At 38.6% G+C, this 23076-nt stretch overlaps 1 protein-coding gene across 1 annotated transcript in view; it reads right to left on the bottom strand.

Annotated features, from left to right (window-relative positions):
• The window catches only part of LOC124625802 (exosome complex exonuclease RRP44), a 150077-nt gene that overhangs the window by 25462 nt on the left and 101539 nt on the right, over positions 1 to 23076 (bottom strand). The window contains exon 15 of the mRNA XM_047149269.1: positions 16085 to 16253. Coding sequence (XP_047005225.1) covers positions 16085 to 16253 — 169 coding nt within the window. The remainder of the gene's footprint in view (positions 1 to 16084; positions 16254 to 23076) is intronic.

A 23076-nucleotide genomic window follows, 5' to 3' on the forward strand; every position in this document is an offset into this window, starting at 1 on the left:
CTCTCTCTCTCTCTCACACACACACACACACACACACACACACACACAAATGCAACTTGCACACACGACCACTCTCTTTGCCTTTCTCACAATATTATCTTATTCCTATAGTACATAAGAAATATATATAAAATATAAAGTCTAATGACAAACAATTCTGCCTGGTGGAACAAAAATAGGTCAGAGGAATTTATTTTTTCTGTCAAATTTATCCAATGTATAAAATCCTCATGATGTCTGTATGATATCTGAATAATTTTGCCTGTGATTTATATAAAATACAAAGGTCATTTCAAAAGTGCTGCACATTGTGCTTGTGTGACCATTACAGTAGTGTAATCAAGATAGGAGTTCCTGTCAGCCGTGAATGAGACTTTAGGCATGACAGTCGTATATGTGGTGTCTGGTTTGCAAGACTATGTAGTGGGTAATTCAATTTTAAAATGGAAGCTGAAACTGAGGCAGGTCAGCTTACAAGTGTTTACTAGTGTTCTTACATGAAAAATTGGATCCGTACTCGGAAAGAACCCAATGGAAATTTACAAAACTTTGAGAGCAGTGTGTGAGAATAGTGTAATGGATTGTAGCACAGTATCACGGTAGTCTGCTCATTACCATAAAGGTTGTGTCAGCACTGAGGACAACCCAAAAAGTAGAAGGCCATCGACTGAACAAACTACAACTCTCAGTTCATTTTTAATGACATATTGAGAGAGGATCGACAAAAAACATGAGAGAAAATTGCATATGTGGCCTGAATGTTTGTCTCTTCAGTTTAAAGAATCATAACTGAAAAGGTAAAGGTGGGAAAAGTTTCTGCCAGATGAGTTCCACATAATCTGAGTAAAGAGCAGAAAGAATCACAGAATGGCTTCAATGTTATCGAACAGAAGGAGAACAGTTTCTGAAAAGAATTAGTAAGCTTGATGAAACCTCGATATGAGATTTTGATCCAGAACTGAAGTCTCAGTCATCACAATGTAAGAGTTGCTGACTCTTCATGCCCAAAAAATTTCATCCTCCAACAATTGAAAGTGAAACCGATAATTATCTTTGCGTGACACGAATGGAGTCATAGCTACAAACAGCATGCCCAAGGGATGTCTATAACAGCTGCCTACTACAAACTGTTTTTGCAAAATCTTTTGTGCCTGAAAATTCATCAGAGGAAGTATGACATGCTTGCAGCTGGTGTCCTCATTTTGCATAATAATGACAGACTGCATACTGCCCTACCAGTGAAAGAAACACTCGACAAAGATATATGGGAAATACTTCCCCACCAACCATACTGTCCTGATATGAGCTCCCTAAACTTTGATTTGTTTCCCAGTTGGCTACAATTGATTAAGCTTTCAGTGAGGTGACCCGAGTAATCAGACAGCTCAACAATGAAGGTGCCCTATCTGGAATATACAAGTTGCTGAAACATTGGGAAGCTGTCATAAGCAAGAATGGAGATTATATTAAATACCTGTAAAGGTATATTTTAAAATAAATTATTTTCTTCACTTCTATTTTACAGTTCAGAGGACTTTTGAAATGACCCTTGTACGACAATAAGCGAGACAACAGATTTTCTTTCCATAAACATTATAACAGATGAGAAAGTACAGAAACAATGGGGAAGACAGATGGGGTACAGGATGGAAAATTAGATGTTACAGGAAAGACAGATCAAGGTCTGCCTGAAAGTTGAAGCCAAGATTGTAAAGTCCAAGTATGGGTAAGCACCAATATATGTGTGTGTATGTGTGTGTGTGTGTGTGTGTGTGTGTGTGTGTGATTTAATCAAGTAGATTTCTATATTAATACGAGAGAAGGAAAGTTGCTACTCACCATATAGTAGAGATGCTGAGCCGCGACAGACACAATAAAAAGATTCACACAATCATAGCTTTCGCCCATTAAGGCCTTTATCAGCAGTAGACACACATAAACACAGGCACACACACACACTCACGCAAGCGCAACTTGCACACACATCTGCAGTCTCAGAGAGCTGAAACTACACTGCGAGCGGCAGCACCAGTGCAGAATGGGAGTGGCGGCTGGGAGGGGGTAAGGAGGAATCTGGGGCGGGGAGGGGGAGAGTAGTATGGTGGGAGTGGCGGACAGTGAAGTGTTGCAGTTTAGATGGAGGATATGAGAGAAGGTGCGGAGGGGGAAGGGGGTAAGTAACGGAAAGGAGAGAAATAAAAATAAAAATAAAAGAAATTAAAAGACTGGGTGTGGTGGTGAAATGAAGGCTGTGTAGTGCTGGAATGGGAACAGGGAGGGGGCCGGGTGGGTGAGGACAGTGACTAACAAAGGTTGAGGCCAGGAGGGTTACGGGAACGTAGGATGTATTGCAGGGAAAGTTCCCACCTGCGCAATTCAGAAAAGCTGGTGTTGGTGGGAAGGATCCATATGGCACAGGCTGTGAAGCAGTCATTGAGATGACGGATATCATGTTTGGCAGCGTGTTCTACTACAAGGTGGTCCACTTGTTTTGTGGCCACAATTTTACGGTGGCCGTTCATGGGTACAGACAGCTTGTTGGTTGTCATGCCTACATAGAATGCAGCACAGTGGTTGCAGCTTAGCTTGTAGATCACATGACTGGTTTCACAGGCAGCCCAGCCTTTGATGTGATAGGTAATGTTGGTGACCGGACTGGAGTACGTGGTGGTAGGAGGATGTATGGGACAGGTCTTGGATCTAGGTCTTTTACAGGGGTATGAGCCATGAGGTAAGGGATTGGGAGCAGGGGTTGTGTAAGGATGTTTTTAGATTAGATTTACTTTCATTCCAATTGATCCGTAGTGAGGAGGTCCTCCTGGATGTGGAACATGTCAGAAAAACAACAATACATGACAAATATTTACAACTAAAACAAATAAACTAATGTACCATTCCACAGGTCCCAAGTGGAATGATCGTCATTTTTAATGAACACTAAGAGTCATTTTACAAATACTAATGCACTGAATTTAAAATAAAAAACGTTTTTTATTTATTTATAAGGTAATAAACATGTAATACAACTACTGTAATACTTATTTACAATGAACACATTACTGCACTGAAATGGTGCAGAAGTTAGATTATACTTACATACACACACACACACACACACACACACACACACACACAAATTTTCAGTGAACACATTACTGCACTGAAATTGTGCAGAAGTTATGTTGTACTTATATACAAATCAGTTGGTTTTACTAAGAAATTCATCAATGGAGTAGAAGGAGTTGGCCACCAATAAATCCTTTAGGCTTCTCTTAAACTGAATTTCATTGGTTGTTTAGCTTTTTATGGCTGCTGGCAAGTTATTGAAAATGTGTGTTCCTGAATAATGCACACCTTTTTGTACAAGACTAAGTGACTTTAAATTCTTGTGAAGATTATTCTTATTTCTAGTATTGATTCCATGAATTGAGCTGTTGGTTTGAAAAAATGATATATTTTTAATGACAAATTTCATTAAGGAATAAATATACTGGGAAGCTGTAGTTAGTATCTCTAGTTCCCTAAACAGGCTTCTGCAGGATGTTCTTGAGTTCACACCACATATAATTCTTACTGCACGTTTTTGTGCCCGGAAAACTTTAGCTTGGCTTGATGAATTACCCCAAAAAATAATCCCATATGACATTATGGAATGAAAGTAAGCATAGTATGCCAGCTTTTTCATTTTTATATCCCCTACGTCTGACAAAATTCGCATTGCAAACAGAGATTTGTTAAGACGCTTCAGCAGTTCTGTGGTGTGCTCCTCCCAATTGAATTTATTATCAAGCTGTAATCCCAAGAATTTAACACTGTCCACTTCTTCTATCTTCTTGTCATCATATGTTAGACATATACTCTTGGGACACCCCTTACAAGTTCTGAACTGCATGTAGTGTGTTTTTTCAAAGTTTAGTGACAAAGAATTGGCTAGGAACCAGTGATTAATGTCCACAAATATTTTATTGGCTGATCTTTCTAAGACTACACTTGATTTGCTATTTATTGCAATGTTTGTATCATCGGCAAACAAAACAAACTTGGCATCTGGTAATGTTACTGATGAAAGGTCATTGATATACACAAGAAAAAGTAAGGGCCCCAAAATGGAACCTTGGGGGACCCCACATGTAATTAGTTCCCAGTTGGATGATGCCTGATAGCTTGATACATGTCTCTTTCCTAATAACACCCTTTGTTTCCTGCCAGAGATATAAGATTTGAACCATTTTGCAGCATTTCCTGTTACACTATAATATTCTAGTTTACTTAAAAGGATATTGTGATTTACACAGTCAAATGCCTTTGATAGATCACAAAATATACCAGTTGCCTGCAATTTTTTGTCTAATGAATTAAGCACATTTTCACTGTAAGTGAAGATAGCCTTCTCAAGTATATTGTGTAGGTTCGGTGGACGGCAGAATACCACGGTAGGAGGGCTAATTTCAGGGTACAACGAGAGGTAATCGAAACCCTGGCGGAGAATGTAATTCAGTTGCTCCAGTCCTGGATGCTACTGAGTTATGAGGGGAATGCTCCTCTGTGGCCGGACTGTTGGACTTTGGGAGGTGGTGGGAGACTGGAAAGATAAGGCACGGGAGATTTGTTTTTGTACAAGGATGGGAGGATAATTACGGTCAGTGAAGGCTTCAGTGAGACCCTTGGTATATTTAGAGAGGGACTGCTCATCACTGCAGATGCGACAACCACGGTTGGCTAGGCTGTACGAAAGGGACTTCTGGGTATGAAATGGGTGGCAGCTGTCGAAGTGGAGGTATTACTGGTGATTAGTAGGTTTGATATGGACGGAGGTACTGATGTAGCCATCTCTGAGGTGAAGGTCAACATCTAGGAAGGTGGCTTGTTGGGTTGAGTAGGACCAGGTGAAGCAAATGGGGGAGGAATGTGAATAAGGTGTCCTCACCTTCACTCCAGATAGCAAAGATGTCATCAATGAATCATCAGCTCTCTGACACTGCAGATGTGTGTGCAAGTTGCGCTTGCGTGAGTGTGTGTGTGTGTGTTTGTGTTTGTGTGTGAATGTGTGTCTACTGCTGACAAAGGCCTTAATGGCCGAAAGCTATGATTGTGTGCATCTTTTTATTGCGCCTATTGTGGCTCAGCGTCTCCGCTATATGGTGAGTAGCAACTTTCCTTCTCTCGTATTGTTACATTCCATCCTGGATTTTCCATTGTTTGAAATTTCTATATTATTATGCAAAAAGTAACCGCAAACTTGAATGAATGGTGTAATTACCTATGAATGTCTTTAAAAAAGAGTAGATGTTAAAAACTGGAGGAGAAGGAGGGGGGGGGGGGGTGCAATATCTTTCAGACAAACAGACCTTCATCAGAATTAAAAACATGTGCACGTGTGCATGCTCCCACACACACACACACACACACACACACACACACACACACACACACACAGTCTCTGGCTGCAAAGGCCAAATTACCTGGCCTTGGCAGCTACAGATTTTGCTCATGTGTGTGTGTGTGTGTGTGTGTGTGTGTGTGTGTGGGCGCGCGCGCGTTTTTTTGTCTCTTTCCAATGAAGGCCAGTTTGGGCGAAAGCTTTGACAGTCTTTTTTTTGTGCCTATCTGTGACTCAGCATCTGCAGTATATGGTGAGTCCAACTATCCTTTTCATAATACTGTCAAGTATCAACTGTAATATGCAGAGGTGATTAATCTGATGTGAAGTAAAGTACAACACTGAAAACCTGAGAACTGGCACTGATTAGTGCATCAGTAACACAATGAGATATGAGAGATGACATCTAAACAGTCCTTGCTTCCTGAAAACAATACACTGTTTACTTTCTGTACTATTTTATTCCTTCAATAATGTACAGACATCATAAATTCGTTATAATGACTGTCCATAGGAATCACAATCAGTAGTAGTGGTGGATATTTATTTAACCTGAGAAGTTGTAGCCAACTCTGCAGTCGGTCACTTGTTGCAACAACTTTTAGCTTACAAACTGGGGTGCTGAATCTCTTGTGTACATCTGCTTTCGTAGCTATAAAGAGTGTACAAAATGTAATTCAAACTGAGTGCCAAAATCACTTTTGTTTGCTTCAATTTTTCTCAACAAATGGAAATGGCCACTAACAAGAGCAATGAGGAAAACTTCTGAGTGTTTTATCTGTATTTTCATAATTTATTGTAATATTTTGTGCGAGAACTGATAAGCAAATGAATGTACTGAAGGTAAAACACAAGACTGTAAGGCTAATCAACACTTTTATCTTGAAGCCCCCTGTCTGTGGCAGCATAAGTTTTTACTTTTGTACCATGAAATATGAGACGCCATGCTATTTGGTGAATCATGTATTATTGTACTGAAAATGTGATTTCAAGACACTTCTAAAACCAAAATAGATGTATGAACATTTTTTGAGAGTTTTTGCCTGCTACTATCCACCATTCAATCAAAACTCCAGTGTTCATAAAGAGTAATGAGCCACCTATTGCCAAAAACAGTAAAGGGACCAGTTACCAGGAAAGAGGTTTGACTGAACCAAAACTAATTTACAAGATTAATATGTTTTTGTTTCCAAGAGTGTGTCTGGTGATATATATGACTTCATCCATCATCAGCTTAGTGAGTATAGCCCCATGATTTTTTTGTTGTGACTTCACCTTTAGTGAACTCGTATGTCCCCATAAAGGTAACTTAACTGGATTCCTGAGAACATGCTATTTACATCCCAAAGTGTGCTTTTTACCTTTACTTATATCTTAGTGAACAGCAGTATTATGAGCTGGTAATATGAGCACAAAAGTTATTTTTCAATAAATATGACAACAGGAAGTCCTGGGTACAATGTAAATACTGGGGTGTTGAGCAACCAAAAGGCACATAAACTAAACTGAAAATATTGTTACGTTTTTGGATAATGTCCTTCAGAGCTAACTAGTACACAGCTGAACTGTCCTGGCCACTGTCCGAAAGCTTCGCAACATTTTCAGTCTTCTTTATGTGGCTATTAATCACCTATCACCTGAGGCATATAGTCAATGTCACTTTAACCCTGTCATGCTTAATTTTCAACAGCAGTGATAAGTTTCTTTTAGAAGAAGCTTCTTAAATTTAAAGGTTGTCCACTCCTCTCCATGCATGCACCATCACACAAGGAGACACCTCTGTGACATGTTTTCTACCACATATGTTATACATTATCATGAAGCAATAAAGTGCTGGTTACCTTCATATACATGTAGGATTGGCTGAAGTGTCTTTACTGTTGTGCTGCACAAGGTATTCAGTCACAGTCAGTCATCGGGTTGAAAAGGGAACATTTCCATATAATGATTTGTTTAGCTATTATTTATATTTCTTCAGAATAAATGAGTGTTTAAATGAAACTCAGCACTCTGAGTGACTTTGTATAGTATTTGGAAAATAATCTCTTCCAGTTCATATAAAAAAGATGGGATGACACCTCCTGTAGCAGATGAGAAGTACCTAACTGTTGATTTCAAACTAAGCACACTATGCTTACAGAGAATGATTTACAAGAAGAGCACTTGCACATAACAGCAAATTCAGATAACTCTTGGGATAAAAGTGGGAGCTATCACTGAAGATTTCATGCAAGAGTCTTGATATCAGAAACGACTCATTCCACATCATTAGGATTTGTCATGTAAAATGATCCTTGGAACATGTAACTAAGCAAAAGGTTGGAAATTGGTCCACGCCAGTTATCTAACTCGGTTTCCGGGGGCTTGCCAGCTGCATCTCTGTTATGATTTGCAATATAGGTTTAATTTTGACATATAAAATTTTATATTCAACATTTTAGCTGGTGGTGAAATATGGTATATCATTTTATCAAACAACAGAAAATCCAGGATGGAATAATGACAAATTAGGGAAAGGATAGAGTGCCACTCACGATGAAGGGTTTCTTCTGAAACAGACATCATACACACACACACATTCATGCAGCCCACACACACACACACATGACCACCGTCTCTGGCTGCCGAGGCCAGACTGCAAGCAACTGTGCATGATGGGAGAAGCAATCTGGATGGAGTGGGTAAGGAGGAGGCTGGGGGGGCAGGAAGGGGTAGGCAGAGAGAGTACGAGTAGAGAACAGTAAATTGCTGTTTGAGGAAGCATACAGTGATGAGGTGGAGAGACGGTAGGGCAGCTAGGTGAAGTCGGGATGTTAGATGGAGGGCGGGAGTGAAACGGAAAGTGGGAGAAGTAAAAAGATTGTGGGTGTACTTGTGGAGTAGAAAGCTGTACAGTGTTGGAGTGGGAACAAAGAAAGGGACAGATGGGTGAAGGACAATGACTAATGTAGGTTGATGTCCGGAGGTTTACAGGAACGAGGGATACATTGGAGAGAGAGTTCTCATTTGTACAATTGAGAAAATCTGATGTTGGTAGGAAACAATTGCACAGATGGAATCTCTCCTTGCAATATATCCCACATCCCCATAACCATCCAAGCCTCAACCTATGTTAGTCATTGTTCTTCACCCACTCGTCCCCTTCCTTATTCTCATTCCAGTACTACACAGCCTTCTATTCCCCAAGTGCATCCATAGTGTTTTTACTTCTCTCCTTTTCTACTCCCCTCTCCCTCCCATCCTTCCTGCCCTCCGTCTAAGCTCCCTCTGGGATTGGGCTGCATGGAAGTTGAATCCCTGCCAGAGAAAATGGACCTTGATGGATTAAAGAGCAGTGTTGCTGCAGAGTTACAGTTGCCTAGTGAGTGCCCCACCATTTTGCCACATGAATACATTGGCCAAAAGTGCCCCTCATGGCCAGCATAAGCACCGCCACACTTTGACCACTCAGTCCATCATGTACTTCATCTGATAGTGTCCATTACTATCTCCACCGTACTACTGATTACTCACTGCCGGTTTCGCTTTGGCATTGGTTTTCCTCTTTGGTCCTGATTTGGATTGTGGCTCATACTTGACCTCTTGATAGCACTGCATTGGAAGTTCATTATTGCACAGGTTGCTACTGATCGCTCTTGTTGTGTTCGGTCCGCCATTTGGCCAGCCATTTTGCTTGACTCTGGCATGGGTTTGAGTCCCATCCGCAGTTGGTCTTCTCGCCTTGTGTCGTCATTTCTCTCTGTTTTTCTGATGTGCACTCTGGTACTCAGCTACTTGCGGATATAGCACTCCAGACTGCAACTAGCTGCCCTACCCTCTCTCAACCCTGTATGCTTCCTCAAACAGCACTTTACCATCTCTCACCCGTATACTGTTCTTCCTCCCCCTCCCCGCCCAAGCCTACTCCTTATCCCCACCACCAAGTCTACTTCTCCCATTACACACAATTCCTTGCAGTCTGGCTTCAGCACCCAGAGACAGTGGTCATGTGTGTGAAAGCTGTGTGTGTGTGTGTGTGTGTGTGTGTGTGTGTGTGTGTGTGTGTTTTCTATTTCATTAGAAGGCCTTCTGGCTGAAAGCTTACATGTCTTTTTGTTGTACCTATCTGTGACTCAAAATCTCCACTATATGATGAGTAGCAATTTATCCTTCTTATAGTATACCAGCCTATTCCAGGCACAGAGCAGTAGTCATGTTTTTTGGATATTTTCTGATACTTCTTGGAAGGATATCATATTCCACTTGTGGCTGCAGAAGTTTTAATTTTGCTATTACAATTTCAGGTTTATGTTACTGTCAAGTAACTATGTTGTGGCAGATGTGTAAGTAATGGTACGGCATCAATCATATACGACTGACAATGGCTTAATGCTGAAATTGCTATGGCAAAATAAAAACCTCTACAACCATAAGTGGAATATGATATTCTTTCAACAATTCATAAAGGCTGAGGACTCATTTTACATGAAGTTTTCTGGAGATATTTGTTAAATAAAAATAAACATTAAATGCTGCTGTCTGCTTTCGTAACCTAAAGAAATTCAGGAAAGGTAGCCAAAAACGGGCTTGCATGGGATCCTGTTCCACAGCTCATATAAATACCAAAATACAAGCATGTCTTGAAAAGTTTAAAATTCAGGTATCTTGATACTGTAACTATCTTAAATCTCATAACGGTACCACACAATTTCCTCTTCTAAATAAAACAGAAATTATCTGCCGAGATTATTTTGAGATCACTACTAGTTACACCTGTCTATGATGTACACCTTAACATTTTCTAGGAGACATGCATTTGAGTCTCCAGTAATCTGATTTGGCACATGAACTATAGACAACATTAACATGTACTCTTGGGAGGCGAAGTTTTTAGAAAATGAAGACTCTGAAGTTCTTTGTCAAAGGTTTCAAGTTGACCAATGTATACACCTCAAAGCCCATTGGTTGCAAAAATACAACACTTTTTCAAATTCTGGAAATTAAACCCACTCATTAGACATTTGCACATTGGATTTTCTCTTTGTTGCTAAAAATGACATGTGCCTAAAGTAATGAGATGATGGGCTCTGAATTTTCTTCCGTTTCTCCATCTTCATTAATACAACAGTATATGAGTATGTTAATAGCCAGTGGAAAAATACTCCTATTGCAGCACAAAAAGGTAAATACACTCCTGTTTAAAAGACTGATTGGAAAGTGGGGTACCAGCTGACTCATCCTGCCTTCCTTAGCACCTTTAAAAATTTTCCCAAAAAAGTCTGGTACATAAACATATTCATACTCTTTTTAACAAGCAACTCACCACTCACTCCCACAAGCCCCCTAACTAACAGCTCTCATCCACTAGTTCAGCACTCTGTCACTCACACCCATCCACTTCCACATGCTCATTCTCACTCATTAACTCAGTCCAAGTCATTCTCTCTTTGCATCTCTCTCACTGTAACTGTCTCCTATCTCACACCACTTCCTTCTTCATTCCATCCTTGTATTACTGCCACCTCTCATAGTCACTGTCTCCTCCTCGCTCTCTCTTACTGCTACAGTCTCATTCATTCATTCATTCCTACTGCTGCTGTCTCTTCTCGCTCTCATCCCTCATTTCACTAGCTCCCAACCACTTCCAATTTCTACATCTCTTTATGCCTGTTTGACTGGTGTTCCCTCCTTTACTCTTTCTCCTCTCTGTCTCCTTCCGCTGCCACTGTGTCCCTCTCTTCCTCTCACACTGTCATTGTCTCCTTCACTTTACAGCACACTGCTCCATGTTACGCCACTTTTAAATTACATTTTCACACCACACTGAAGCTCTGTATCTTGGAAATGAGTGGGTATAACAAGAAATTTTTTTTAAATTGTTTGAGATTGGGATCTTACGAAGACATTGTAAAAATTCCACCCATGGTGCATAGCCACCTTGGAATCTGTGGCTCAGTTTTGGTACTCAAAAACCATGTTTTTGGAGCATTTCTCGATAATGGATGAAGATTTTTGAAAATGGGAAGATCAGACTTCTAGAGCACATAACATTAAAATCTGAGCAATTTGCTGTGATTTATTTTTATTTAAATTTCACCTCACGCTGGGTTTTAGTACACATGTAAGGTAAATTTCAACATCTGTATTTTGGAACTGCATAGGTTGTCCAAGATCAGGATCTTAGGAATATATTTCAAAAATTTCAGCCATTTACTGTGCATAGCCATCTTGGCAAGTGTGGCTTGGTTTTGATATAAGAAAATGGTAAAAAAATTTCCTATTTTGCGGTTTTTCTAAGGAATCGCCCATGAAATAATGGTGCTCTCATAAGCCCCTTAAGCCCCACTACATACCACGTCAAATGCAAAAATAACCAACCAATCTACTGCATTTGCCTAAGCAGAAGGAAGTGTGTAATATTCATGCTTTGGCCTATACTGCAGGATAGTGACACTAACACTAACCTTGTTAGGTATACAAAACACTCGACCGTACCTCTCTATCACCAACAGAACCTGAGGTATGAGCCCCGAAAGAATCCAATTTTCATGTGAGGCATTCTGAAACATACTAGACAGCACATGCGATTGTATGTGTACTGATTCTTTGTGCAACCTGTATCTCAATGAATAGTCATCACAATACTAATCTAAATAAGTTGTTGATATCACTTGGCTATCACTCTGTAGTAAATAAATTCATACATGCACAAAAATTTACAAAATCACAGTATTTGGTACTAAAACGTTTCAAATTAATGCTTTTTATCAGAATCGCATGATTCACTTATTATTGTGCAGAATTAAAGAATGATTGTTGTACCCAGTGCATTTAGGGAAAAACATGCAAAGATAATACAGGCAATAAGAATAACTGACTCTGTGATTGCATCTGTGTCTCATGGACAGAAAGATTTTATTCCAGGAACACTGCTGTACTAAGAAATGCTTACAATTATTGAACGAACAGATGTTTACAATGGAATGCAAGTACAATGCAACAAGTCCTTTTTCATCCTTTGCCTGACTTCTATCCTACTTAGAAAAGGGGTGTCAAGAAGTAATGCAACACTTTTTTTTCTTGGCCACTTTCAGTTGCAAAAATGTGGAATTTCTTTTGGGACATCAATAAATATTCCTGCTTCAACCTTAAGAGTTTCACGAAGTTCTGATGGGTAGTTGCCCAATACATAGCCTTCAAAACGGCATCTGTGATGGAAGTGCATTCCAAACAGAAACCTGTCATTGAGTTTCTTTTGGCAGAAAACCAGAGCATCACACATATTCGTAAGCACTTGCAAGATTTCTACAGAGACCTGTCAGTGAACAAGATCACACTGAATCTTTGGGTGAGGCATCTTAATCATCGCAACAAGGTCATGCATATCTGTCCCATCGCTCATGTACTGGACCGCCACACACAGCTGTGACTATTACAATGTTGAAACTTGTGGACACTCTCATTTGAGGTGAACAATGGGTCGCAGTCAAACACCTTGCTGAACAACTGGATGTCTCTGTTGGTATTGTTGACACACACATCCATAGTTGAGGTACTCAAAGGTGTGTGCCCACTGGGTTCATTGCCACCTAGTAGAAGACAATAAAGAAAGCAAGGAACATCTGTGCAGAGTTGCTCGCAGGTTACAAGGCTGATCATCATCATTTTATGTCGAACATCATCACAGGTGATGAAATATGGGTTCGTCACTTCAAACCAGGAACAAAATGTCAATCCATGGACTAGTGCAACACCACCACCTCTCCTCCAGAGGAAAAAATTTAAAGCCGCAACCTCAGTCAGTAAAGTCATGGTGACTGTCTTTTGGGACTTTGAAGGGGTTATTCTGTTTGGTGTCTTTGTTCATGGTGCAATGATCAACTCTGAAGTGTGCTGTGCTACCCTCATAAATTGAAGAAACAACTTCAGCGTGTTCATTACCACAAAAATGCAACTGAACTTCTCCTTCTCCATGACAATGTAAGGCCTCACACAGGTCTATGCATCCAAGAGGAGCTCACAAAACTTCATTGGACTGTTTTTCATCCACCCTACAGACAAGATCACCCAACTTCTGGCTTCCATCTGTTTGGCCCATGAAGGATGTACTCCATGGGAAGCAATATGTGGATGATTCAGCAAGACACTGGCTCCAATGTTGACCAACAGAATGGTACCATGCCGGCAAGCAGCATCTCCCAGTAAGGTGGCGCAAGACTGACACATTGAATGGAGATTACTATGAAAAACAGAGTTTTATAGCCAAAATAGTGAGGAATAACATGATCTATTGGAATCCTAAATAAAACCAACTCGCTTTGCATTACTTACTGAATGCCTCCCATATGTTATCCACATTTTGTAACTTCTGCTTTTCATTGTTGTTGTATGTACATTTCATAGTTACAATAATGTCAACATTCAGTACAATATTTGCCCTCCTAAAAATTGTTTTGGGATCTTTTTAATCACAATTATTCATTATAGATGAAAAACAAACAATAACTATCCTCTTTCCTAAATTTTTTGGTATATCTACACTTTTTGTTTTCCTAAATTTTTTGGTATATCTACACTTTTTGTTTTTTTCTGTACTCTGAAAAAATTTCTCTAACTGATATCCCCTGAATTTAGAGTCAACGTATGATGCCCTAATAAGCTGAAACTATGATAGCAAACAATTAAAATATTCATGGCAGCCATAGTGACTATTCTCGGGAATACTGATAAGTGAAATCAGTGGGAAACTTAGTAATAAAACTCTTCTACTATCTTTTAAGTAGTGCTTTTACTGCATGTTCTACAGTTACAGCTTCAACTGAAACATTGGTGAAGAATCTGTGACTTTCAAATGTACATTTCTGAAATAAAAAACACTACTGAGAAGACAGTAGATGTATTTATTATCGAGTATTCCAATAAGAACTTTATTTAACATTTCCACAACTATACGTTTAACCTTAGAAGAAAGATTAAGGAAAGGCAAACCTACGTTTCTAGCATTTGTAGACTTAGAGAAAGCTTTTGACAATGTTGACTGGAACACTCTCTTTCAAATTCTAAAGGTGGCAGGGGTAAAATACAGGGAGCGAAAGGCTATTTACAACTTGTACAGAAACCAGATGGCAGTTACAAGAGTTGAGGGACATGAAAGGGAAGCAGTGGTTGGGAAGGGAGTAAGACAGGGTTGTAGCCTCTCCCCGATGTTATTCAATCTCTATATTGAGCAAGCAGTAAAGGAAACAAAAGAAAAATTTGGAGTAGGTATTAAAATCCATGGAGAAGAAATAAAAACTTTGAGGTTCGCTGATGACATTGTAATTCTGGCAGAGACAGCAAAGGACTTGGAAGAGCAGTTGAACGGAATGGATGGTGTCTTGAAGGGAGGATATAAGATGAACATCAACAAAAGCAAAACGAGGATAATGGAATGTAGTCGAGTTAAGTCGGGTGATGCTGAGGGTATTAGATTAGGAAATGAGACACTTAAAGTAGTAAGGGAGTTTTGCTATTTGGGGAGCAAAATAACTGATGATGGACGAAGTAGAGAGGATATAAAATGTAGACTGGCAATGGCAAGGAAAGCGTTTCTGAAGAAGAGAAATTTGTTAACATCGAGTATAGATTTAAGTGTGAGGAAGTTATTTCTGAAAGTATTTGTATGGAGTGTAGCCATGTATGGAAGTGAAACATGGACGGTAAATAGTTTGGACAAGAAGAGAATAGAAGCTTTTGAAATGTGGTGCTACAGAAGAATGCTGAAGATTAGATGGGTAGATCACATAACTAATGAGGAAGTATTGAATAGGATTGGGGAGAAGAGAAGTTTGTGGCACAACTTGACCAGAAGAAGGGATCGGTTGGTAGGACATGTTCTGAGGCATCAAGGGATCACCAATTTAGTATTGGAGGGCAGCGTGGAGGGTAAAAATCATAGGGGGAGACCAAGAGATGAATACACTAAGCAGATTCAGAAGGATGTAGGTTGCAGTAGGTACTGGGAGATGAAGAAGCTTGCACAGGATAGAGTAGCATGGAGAGCTGCATCAAACCAGTCTCAGGACTGAAGACCACAACAACAACAACAACGTTTAACCTTTTTAATAGCACTTCTTCGCCCTGATGTAACAATAGTTGTGAAATTTTCAGAAAGAAAGTAAATTGTTAAAGTGGTGAGGTCATTAGAGACAGAGCACAAGGAAAAATGGGCAAGAACAGCACACGAGATTGGCCATGATGATTTCAAAGAAAACAGCTTGGCATTCACCTTAAGTTATTTGCTGAAACCAAGGAAAACCTAAATATGAATGGCGGGAAGTCTGCTCCTCCCACACATGAATGAAGGACCTTCAAAACTGCAACACATGACTCTGTTATAATTTTTAGCATCATCCCTGAGTTACAACATTCAACAGTGACACAACATACTAAGCACTCTTTCAAATTTGAATCTTCACTTAGCTACAAAAACTAAGTGATAGGAGCACACATTACGTAAATGTCATATTTTTCACAGGCTAATAAGTGAAAAGCTACTACTATCAACCACCGTCTACAAATAAATTTAAAGAAATTATGCTATGGAAAAAAGAAATACAAAATAAGCTACCTGCAGTTGACTATTTTTATCGATAAGCTCTTCATATACATCAATAAACAAAATAACTTCTGGATTATTGTTTAAATAAACATTACTCTCATAACCATAACAAATAACAGCCTTACATGTGTATGGAGTGCAACTGATGCTCTCCCAGCATATTGTGCCATACGGTTTCGATAATTCAAATTGTTGCAAAGTTCCTGAGATTTCTTTTTATCAAGGAGATCTGGATAAGTTGAATCTGCTCCAATGCAAACAGCCAGAAGTCGGTGCACAATTATATCTGCATATCTAAAGAAAGTAAACACATACATACAAAATCATGATACAGAATAAATCAAAAAATCAAATTATTCTACATAGACATACATTTATTTTAGGCTGACACTCAATATCTAAAATTAAAACACAGTTAAAAATGTATAAGGTAATAACTCACAGAGCCTACCACACCATGACGCAAAAGATTACTCTACTAAGAACTTGAGGGGAGTGGTGAGGCAATGTCTGCAGTTATCTGGACTAAATGTGGTTATCTAGTCACACAAAGACTGAATGCTACATGATAATACTGACTTTAGAGCTCTACTGGAAGTGATCAGCACACAGCAGGCTTTGAGATTTTGAAGCATTCAGGGTGAGACAGTACACACTGGAAATGCCTATGAAAACCTTTAACAACACATGCGGCTATGTGCACGTCCTGTCATAACACTAGCAGCAGAGTCAGTCGATGTTGTGACTACCACGAGAGTCTCATTTGACAGTTGTGGGGGACATCGAGCCAGATGAGGTTTGCGGCAGTAGTGGGTAGCAGCTTTGAAGTGCAAAGTATGAGAAATCCTGAGTGCAGTTCAGCTAGCCAGAAACACAGACTACGTGGTGAGAAAAACCATTATTCGAGTTGATCAGGGAAGGCAGTCGGCATGGTCGAACTACATGAATAAAGCAAATATGAAATAAGGCAAAAAGTAAACCAAACCAGTGACAGAGAAACCAGTCACATGGTTTTAAATATAAAAATTAGACGAGTATGTGAGTAAAGACATATTCTCACTACATGATTAGTTTACAAGTTTTTAAACATTAAATATTTCAGATATAAAATGAGCTATGAAAATTAATAACTCACTAACACCTTAAGTGATTCAGGCAAATGTAGTGTCAATGGATAGGACTCATTGAGCACTATTGAACTGATCTAATAGATTTTCTGTAAATACTACTTATTTCAAATTAAAGGCTGGAATGTATATTCTGAGTAAGAAAAAGTGAATTTTCTAGTAAATAAAACATAATAAAAGTAGTGACAACATTAGTAAATACAGGTAATTAGAGATGTATGACTTTAATTAGTTCAATTATTTAATATTTATTATTGATTTAACAATGCAAATTAGCACCCATATGGACAAAGCATGTATTTGTGAGAAAACAATTGAAGCTACACAAAAAGTACAAGCAGCATTGAAAAGCTGATGAAGTTTGTGTACAAAATTATGTGTAAAATGAATATATAGTATGAAATTTATAGTTTATATATGTTTTCGATAGGGTCAGAATTAATATTAGTCAGTTTTGTAATAAGTCTTGTAATAAGTGAAGAAAAACAACAACAAGGAAAGAACAGACTGCTAGTCACGACATAGATGAGGTACTTGAGTCACAGATACGTACAATGAAAAAGAATGGTAAACTATTTGAGCTTCCAGACAAAGTCCTTGTGAAGCAAAAACAAACAAGCACAACTCACACAGGCACTGAGTCTCGACTGTGACTGTGTGTGACAAGAGCAGTAATTAAGCTGGGGTGGGTAGTGGGGGTGAGGAAGAGGCTTGGGATGGGGATAGCACGATAGGGGTGAGGGAAGCTGCTAGTACTGCCTATGGGAGCCTGCAAGGATGGTGGGGACAGGACAGAGCTGCTAGCGCAGTGTCACGAGGCTGTGGTGGGTGGGGGGAAGGGAGTGGGAGAGGAGAGAAGTAGGCTATGTAGGTGAGTTAGTGGGATAGAAAATGTGTGTAGTAAGGGAGTGGGAGCAGGGAAGGGGATAGGTAAGTGAAGGATGTAGACTAACAAAGGTTGTGGCCAGGGGGGTTATGAGAAAAAAGGATATGTTATAGCAAGAGTTCCCATCTCTAAAATTCAGAAAAGCCTACTCCAGGATTTGTTGAACAAGAAATTAGTGAATGCAGGAACTCAAACCACATCAAATAAGGATTTGTGTATGTTTCTGAATACAGATTGAAAGAAAGTGGCTATGCAAATGTAAAAGAAAGTTGTCAAGAAATGGCAAAATTATCCCAAGAATGTAATCAATAGGGCATCTGTTCTATTACTCAGTGTTATGTAAAACTGCTGAAACTGCCAGACACATAATGTCACTGATAGCTTTCATTCTCTACCAGTACCTCTCTCCTACATTCCTAACTGAGGAGTTAAACAGTCAGAGCAAGATATAGGTAAACTGAAGTTGTCTGGTGTGCCATGAAGCATGCTGGTACAATAAAGTTGAAAAGAGCAGTCTCCACAAAAACTAACAGTTTGGAATTTAGGTTTGGTCCAATTTCAGTTTTATTGTGTGAAAATGTTTCAAAATAACATGCACAGCATTGCAGAGTGTGTAATCCATTTCTCCACTGTACCCTCTCTTCCAGAAGTACTAGATCAGCAACGTATAGAGCAAGGCTTCTGAGGAGTTTGGGAAGTAGGTGAGAAGTGCAGGCAGCCTGATGCCCTTAGATGGGCTGTGAAATATAAGTTTGAGCAAAAGTGTACCTATCAATAGCATATGATTTGGCAGTCCTTGTGTAGTTTATAAAATATAGAACTGATTATTTAACAAGTCCTAAATCATATGTGTTTGGAAATCACCCGTTATGTCAGTTGACCCTAAGTTTTACTTGTGTTCCCTTACTTTTGAGTGAACCATTTCAATACTAAATGCTTTGAAAATTTGAAGAATGAAATGGTTGTGAATAAAATGGTTCACCTCTACAGAGTAAAGTAAACTACACATGAATGAAAAGGAAATACATAGTGTACTCTGGTGTAATCTGTGAATTTTATACAGATTATTCTTTGACGCATTATTATTTTGCAATGGGCCGGACAGCAATGCTTACAGGAAATTGCACTATTTTCTAATAAATATACTTTAAGCTTTATAAAATTTATTGAATGATACAGCATTACATCATACAGTGCTAGAAATGAATATTATAGAAAACTGCCTTATTTTTTATGTAAATAATTATCATACTTTTACATAAGAAAGACTGTAACAATCCAACAATTACGTAAGACATACTGACATACAAGAAAAGATTTCTGGATGTGAAATAAATCAGCCTTCCCAACTGGCATTTCTTCAATACAAAATACATTTGGTTTCCAGAAACACGATATATATTTTATAAAATCTATTTGATTGGTGCAGATATTCATACGATTTTTAGGTGAAGTTCAAGAAGGAATGGCCTTCTGGATTATAAAATTTTTCATCGTGTTTTCTTGATAATCACCACACACAATTATCAATTGCATACAATACAGTGGAACATGTTTACACATACACAGTGGGGCTGTAGGTCATCTGGATTATATAAAACCCAGATAATCTGGAAAATTCGGAGAAAATAAAAAAAAAAAATAAAAATGGCAGGGGTTAAATGCCATAAACACATAATTTATACTTATTTTCATGTAAAAACAAATTTAATATTATTTTCACATACATTTTGGCCAGTGTTTTGTATACTGAAAAATCAGCCAGCTTCCTTTAAACCAGATTTGTATATCATTTATGCAGCATGATCATGCAGGCATTTCATTAGTATTTATTCAGTCACAGTTGTTTCTGTCCAGCATTCCAAATAAACCATAATTTTGGCCAGGTGCATTGTTGCCTCTGAATCTATCATAATGTCTTCAGATTGAATGTCAACTTTGTCATTTAATTACACACCACTATCATCGTTATCAAAGACAAAAAAATAGTGACAATTTTGTCATCTGAAATCATATGACAGTAAGAATCATTGTCATTTTGCAGCCAGCCTTTTACACCATTAACATCTACAATGGAGCACCCTGAAATGGCTGTAAATGCTTCAACAAACTCTGATGAGGCAACATTGTCACCAGTTTCTTCACTCAAGGTGCAAACTGTGGCAGTGAACACACAAACGGATGGCCATAGATTTTCCAGTAGTTCGTGATTGTTCACTCGGCAAAATAATCAAAAGCAGTTGCAGTCCTATAAATGATGTCTTTGACATTTATAGATTGCAAAGAGTTATCACACTATTCCTCCCTCTTTTTCAGCAAGCTTACAAAGTAGGTGACTTTTATACATATGCTTAACATTTTTCTGAACTCACTGGATGCAACAGTGCCATTGTGTTACATGATCGAAATCTGACTTTGAAGCCGCCACTGACCTGCTGTTCTACACCCTGATGTGACAAATCATTATAGGTTAACAATATGGCAATTAGAGGCTGACAGTCTTCTTTTGGAAATTTTGTTACACTTGGCACAAAATCTTCGAAGAGCCAGTTTTTAAAAACTAAGCTGACTATCCCCAAATACTTTTGTGACTTACAAGAACTGCCAAGGACTCAGACGTTTTTATGTATGGAGATTATTTTGATTTTTTATTAACAGAGGAGGAATTTTATGTTCCATAAAAAAGGGATTTTATGTTCCATAAGACATTACTGTAAGCTATTATTGTAATTATGTTCTTCTCTTTTATACACTTTTGCAGAGTCATCTGATCTGGAACTTCATTGGGTAACATCTGATAAAAATATTGAGATTCGTCAGTGTTGTAAACTTCATTGGAGTCAAATTTTGAACTGTTTACCAGTTACTGTATCCCCTGAACTGTTTTCACTAGTCACTGACAACTGGTGTGTTCAGTGTCTGTCTTTCCACTTTTGTAACCAACCCTGGCTGTCTGTGAAGTTAGGATCACTTTTAGAAAGATTCTTGTTTAAACTTTTTTCTACAATTCTGGGCACGAAATCAGAACACCACTCTCCTCCTTTGCATCAAACCATATGAAAATATTGTCATATAGTAAATAATTTTTTGCATTTTTTTGTCATCCCAAGTGTCTCTAAACTGTCACTGACACAATTTTGAATGAAAAGTCTTCAATTTCTCACAACCTGATGTCGAAGTTACATCACCGAATTCTTCAAAAATGTTTTCAACAATACTTCTGCAGGCATCCTATACAGCACATCTAACATTTTGTCAATAGACACTAACACCATCTTTCTTTTCGATATAATTTTACATTTGCAACAATCGGGTGGGTGGGAGGGGAGGGGGGGGGGGGGCCACACAGTACTGTGTAAATAAATGTTAACTTTTTAACTGACAATGTGCCAGGCTCCATGTACGGCAATTCGCTGAATATGAATTACATTATTGTTGTCCATAATTGTTGGCACCATTAATTCCAGAGCATCAAATACACTTACCATGAAAAAATAGGAAGAGAAAAACAATGATTTGGATGAACTGGAGATCTGGATTCTACATCTAAATCTATACTTTGCAACCCACCATGAGGTGCATGCCAGAGGGTAGGTCCCTTTGTACCAGTTAATTAGGGTTTCTCTCTGTTCCATTCCTGTATGGAACACAGGAAGAATGATTCTTTGACTGCCTCTGAGCATGCAGTAATTATTCTAATCTTATTTTCATGATCCCTATGTGAGCAATATATAGGGGATTGTGGTATATTCCCAGAGTCACCATTTAAAGCTGTTTCTTGAAACTCTGTTAATAGACTTTCTTGGGACAGTTTACATCTATCTTGAAGAGTCTTACAGTTCAGTTCCTTCTGTGACACTCTCCCGTGGATTAAACAGACCTATGACTATTCATGCTGGTCTTCTCTGTATATGTTCAATATCCCCTGTTAGTCCTACCCAGTATGGGCCCCACTCACTTGAGCAATATTATAGAACCGTTTGCACGAGTGATTTGTAAGCAATCTATTTTGCACATGGATTGCACTTCCCCAGTATTTTACCAATAAACTAAAGTCTACCATCTGCTTTACCCAAGACTGAGCCTATGTGATCATTCCATTTCATATCCCTACAGAGTGTTACATCCAGGTATTTAAATGTGTTGTCCAAATTCCAACAGTGACTCATTGCTATTACAGTCATAGAATACTATGTTGTTTTCATTTTGTGAAGTATACAATTTTGCATTTCTGAGCATTTAAAGCAAGTTGCCAATCTTTGTGCTACTTTAAAATCTTATCAAGATCTGACTGAATATTTATGCAGTTTATTTCAGACAGTACTTAATTATAGATAACTGCATCATCTGCAAAAAGCCTGACGTTACTATTAACATTTTCAGCAAGGTTGTTAATATACAACATGAACAGCAAGGGTCCCAACACACTTACCTGGGATACACCTAAAGGTACCTCTACATCTGATAGTGACTCTCCATCCAAGATAACACGCTGTGTCCTTCCTGTTAATCACAGATGCATGCTAGACTCAAACTCAGGATGCCAATTGAGATGACTACAATTTCATTAAGTTGGTACTGATTAACATATGTTGTACAACAGGAAGCCACAAGGAAAACTTAAGATAAATAGAAGTGCTGTAACACAAGAACCATATACACTACAAGAACTACAATTATGATTTTATCTCAAAGCTGGTGGAAAAACGTTCATAAAATGGCAAGCAGAAAAAAAACCATAAGTAACCACAGAGCAAACACACGAATGTTTATTTTCATCATGAGTTTCAACTGCAGCAGTACATGTACTGAAACAGAATCATGTACAACAATGTTCTTCATATTGGCTCAAAATAACCAAACCCTGAAGAACACATATATATCACAAGGAACATGTGTTTCTTCTAACAGTAAAGTGGGAAAAAAAACATTTAATGGAGTGAAAGGAAAGTTGCAGAGCTTACTGATTTGTGAATTTTTTTATATTTTGCAGTGTTCCTGAGACAGCAATGTGGAATCAGCCCTCCAGTCACTTATATGGCAGCGGGATAGTGCTTAAAACTGCATTTGGGCTGGCCGGTGTTTCAGTCCATAAGTGTCAAGG

This window comes from Schistocerca americana, chromosome 1 (assembly GCF_021461395.2).
Source record: "Schistocerca americana isolate TAMUIC-IGC-003095 chromosome 1, iqSchAmer2.1, whole genome shotgun sequence".
Classification (NCBI taxonomy): Eukaryota; Metazoa; Arthropoda; class Insecta; order Orthoptera; family Acrididae; genus Schistocerca; species Schistocerca americana.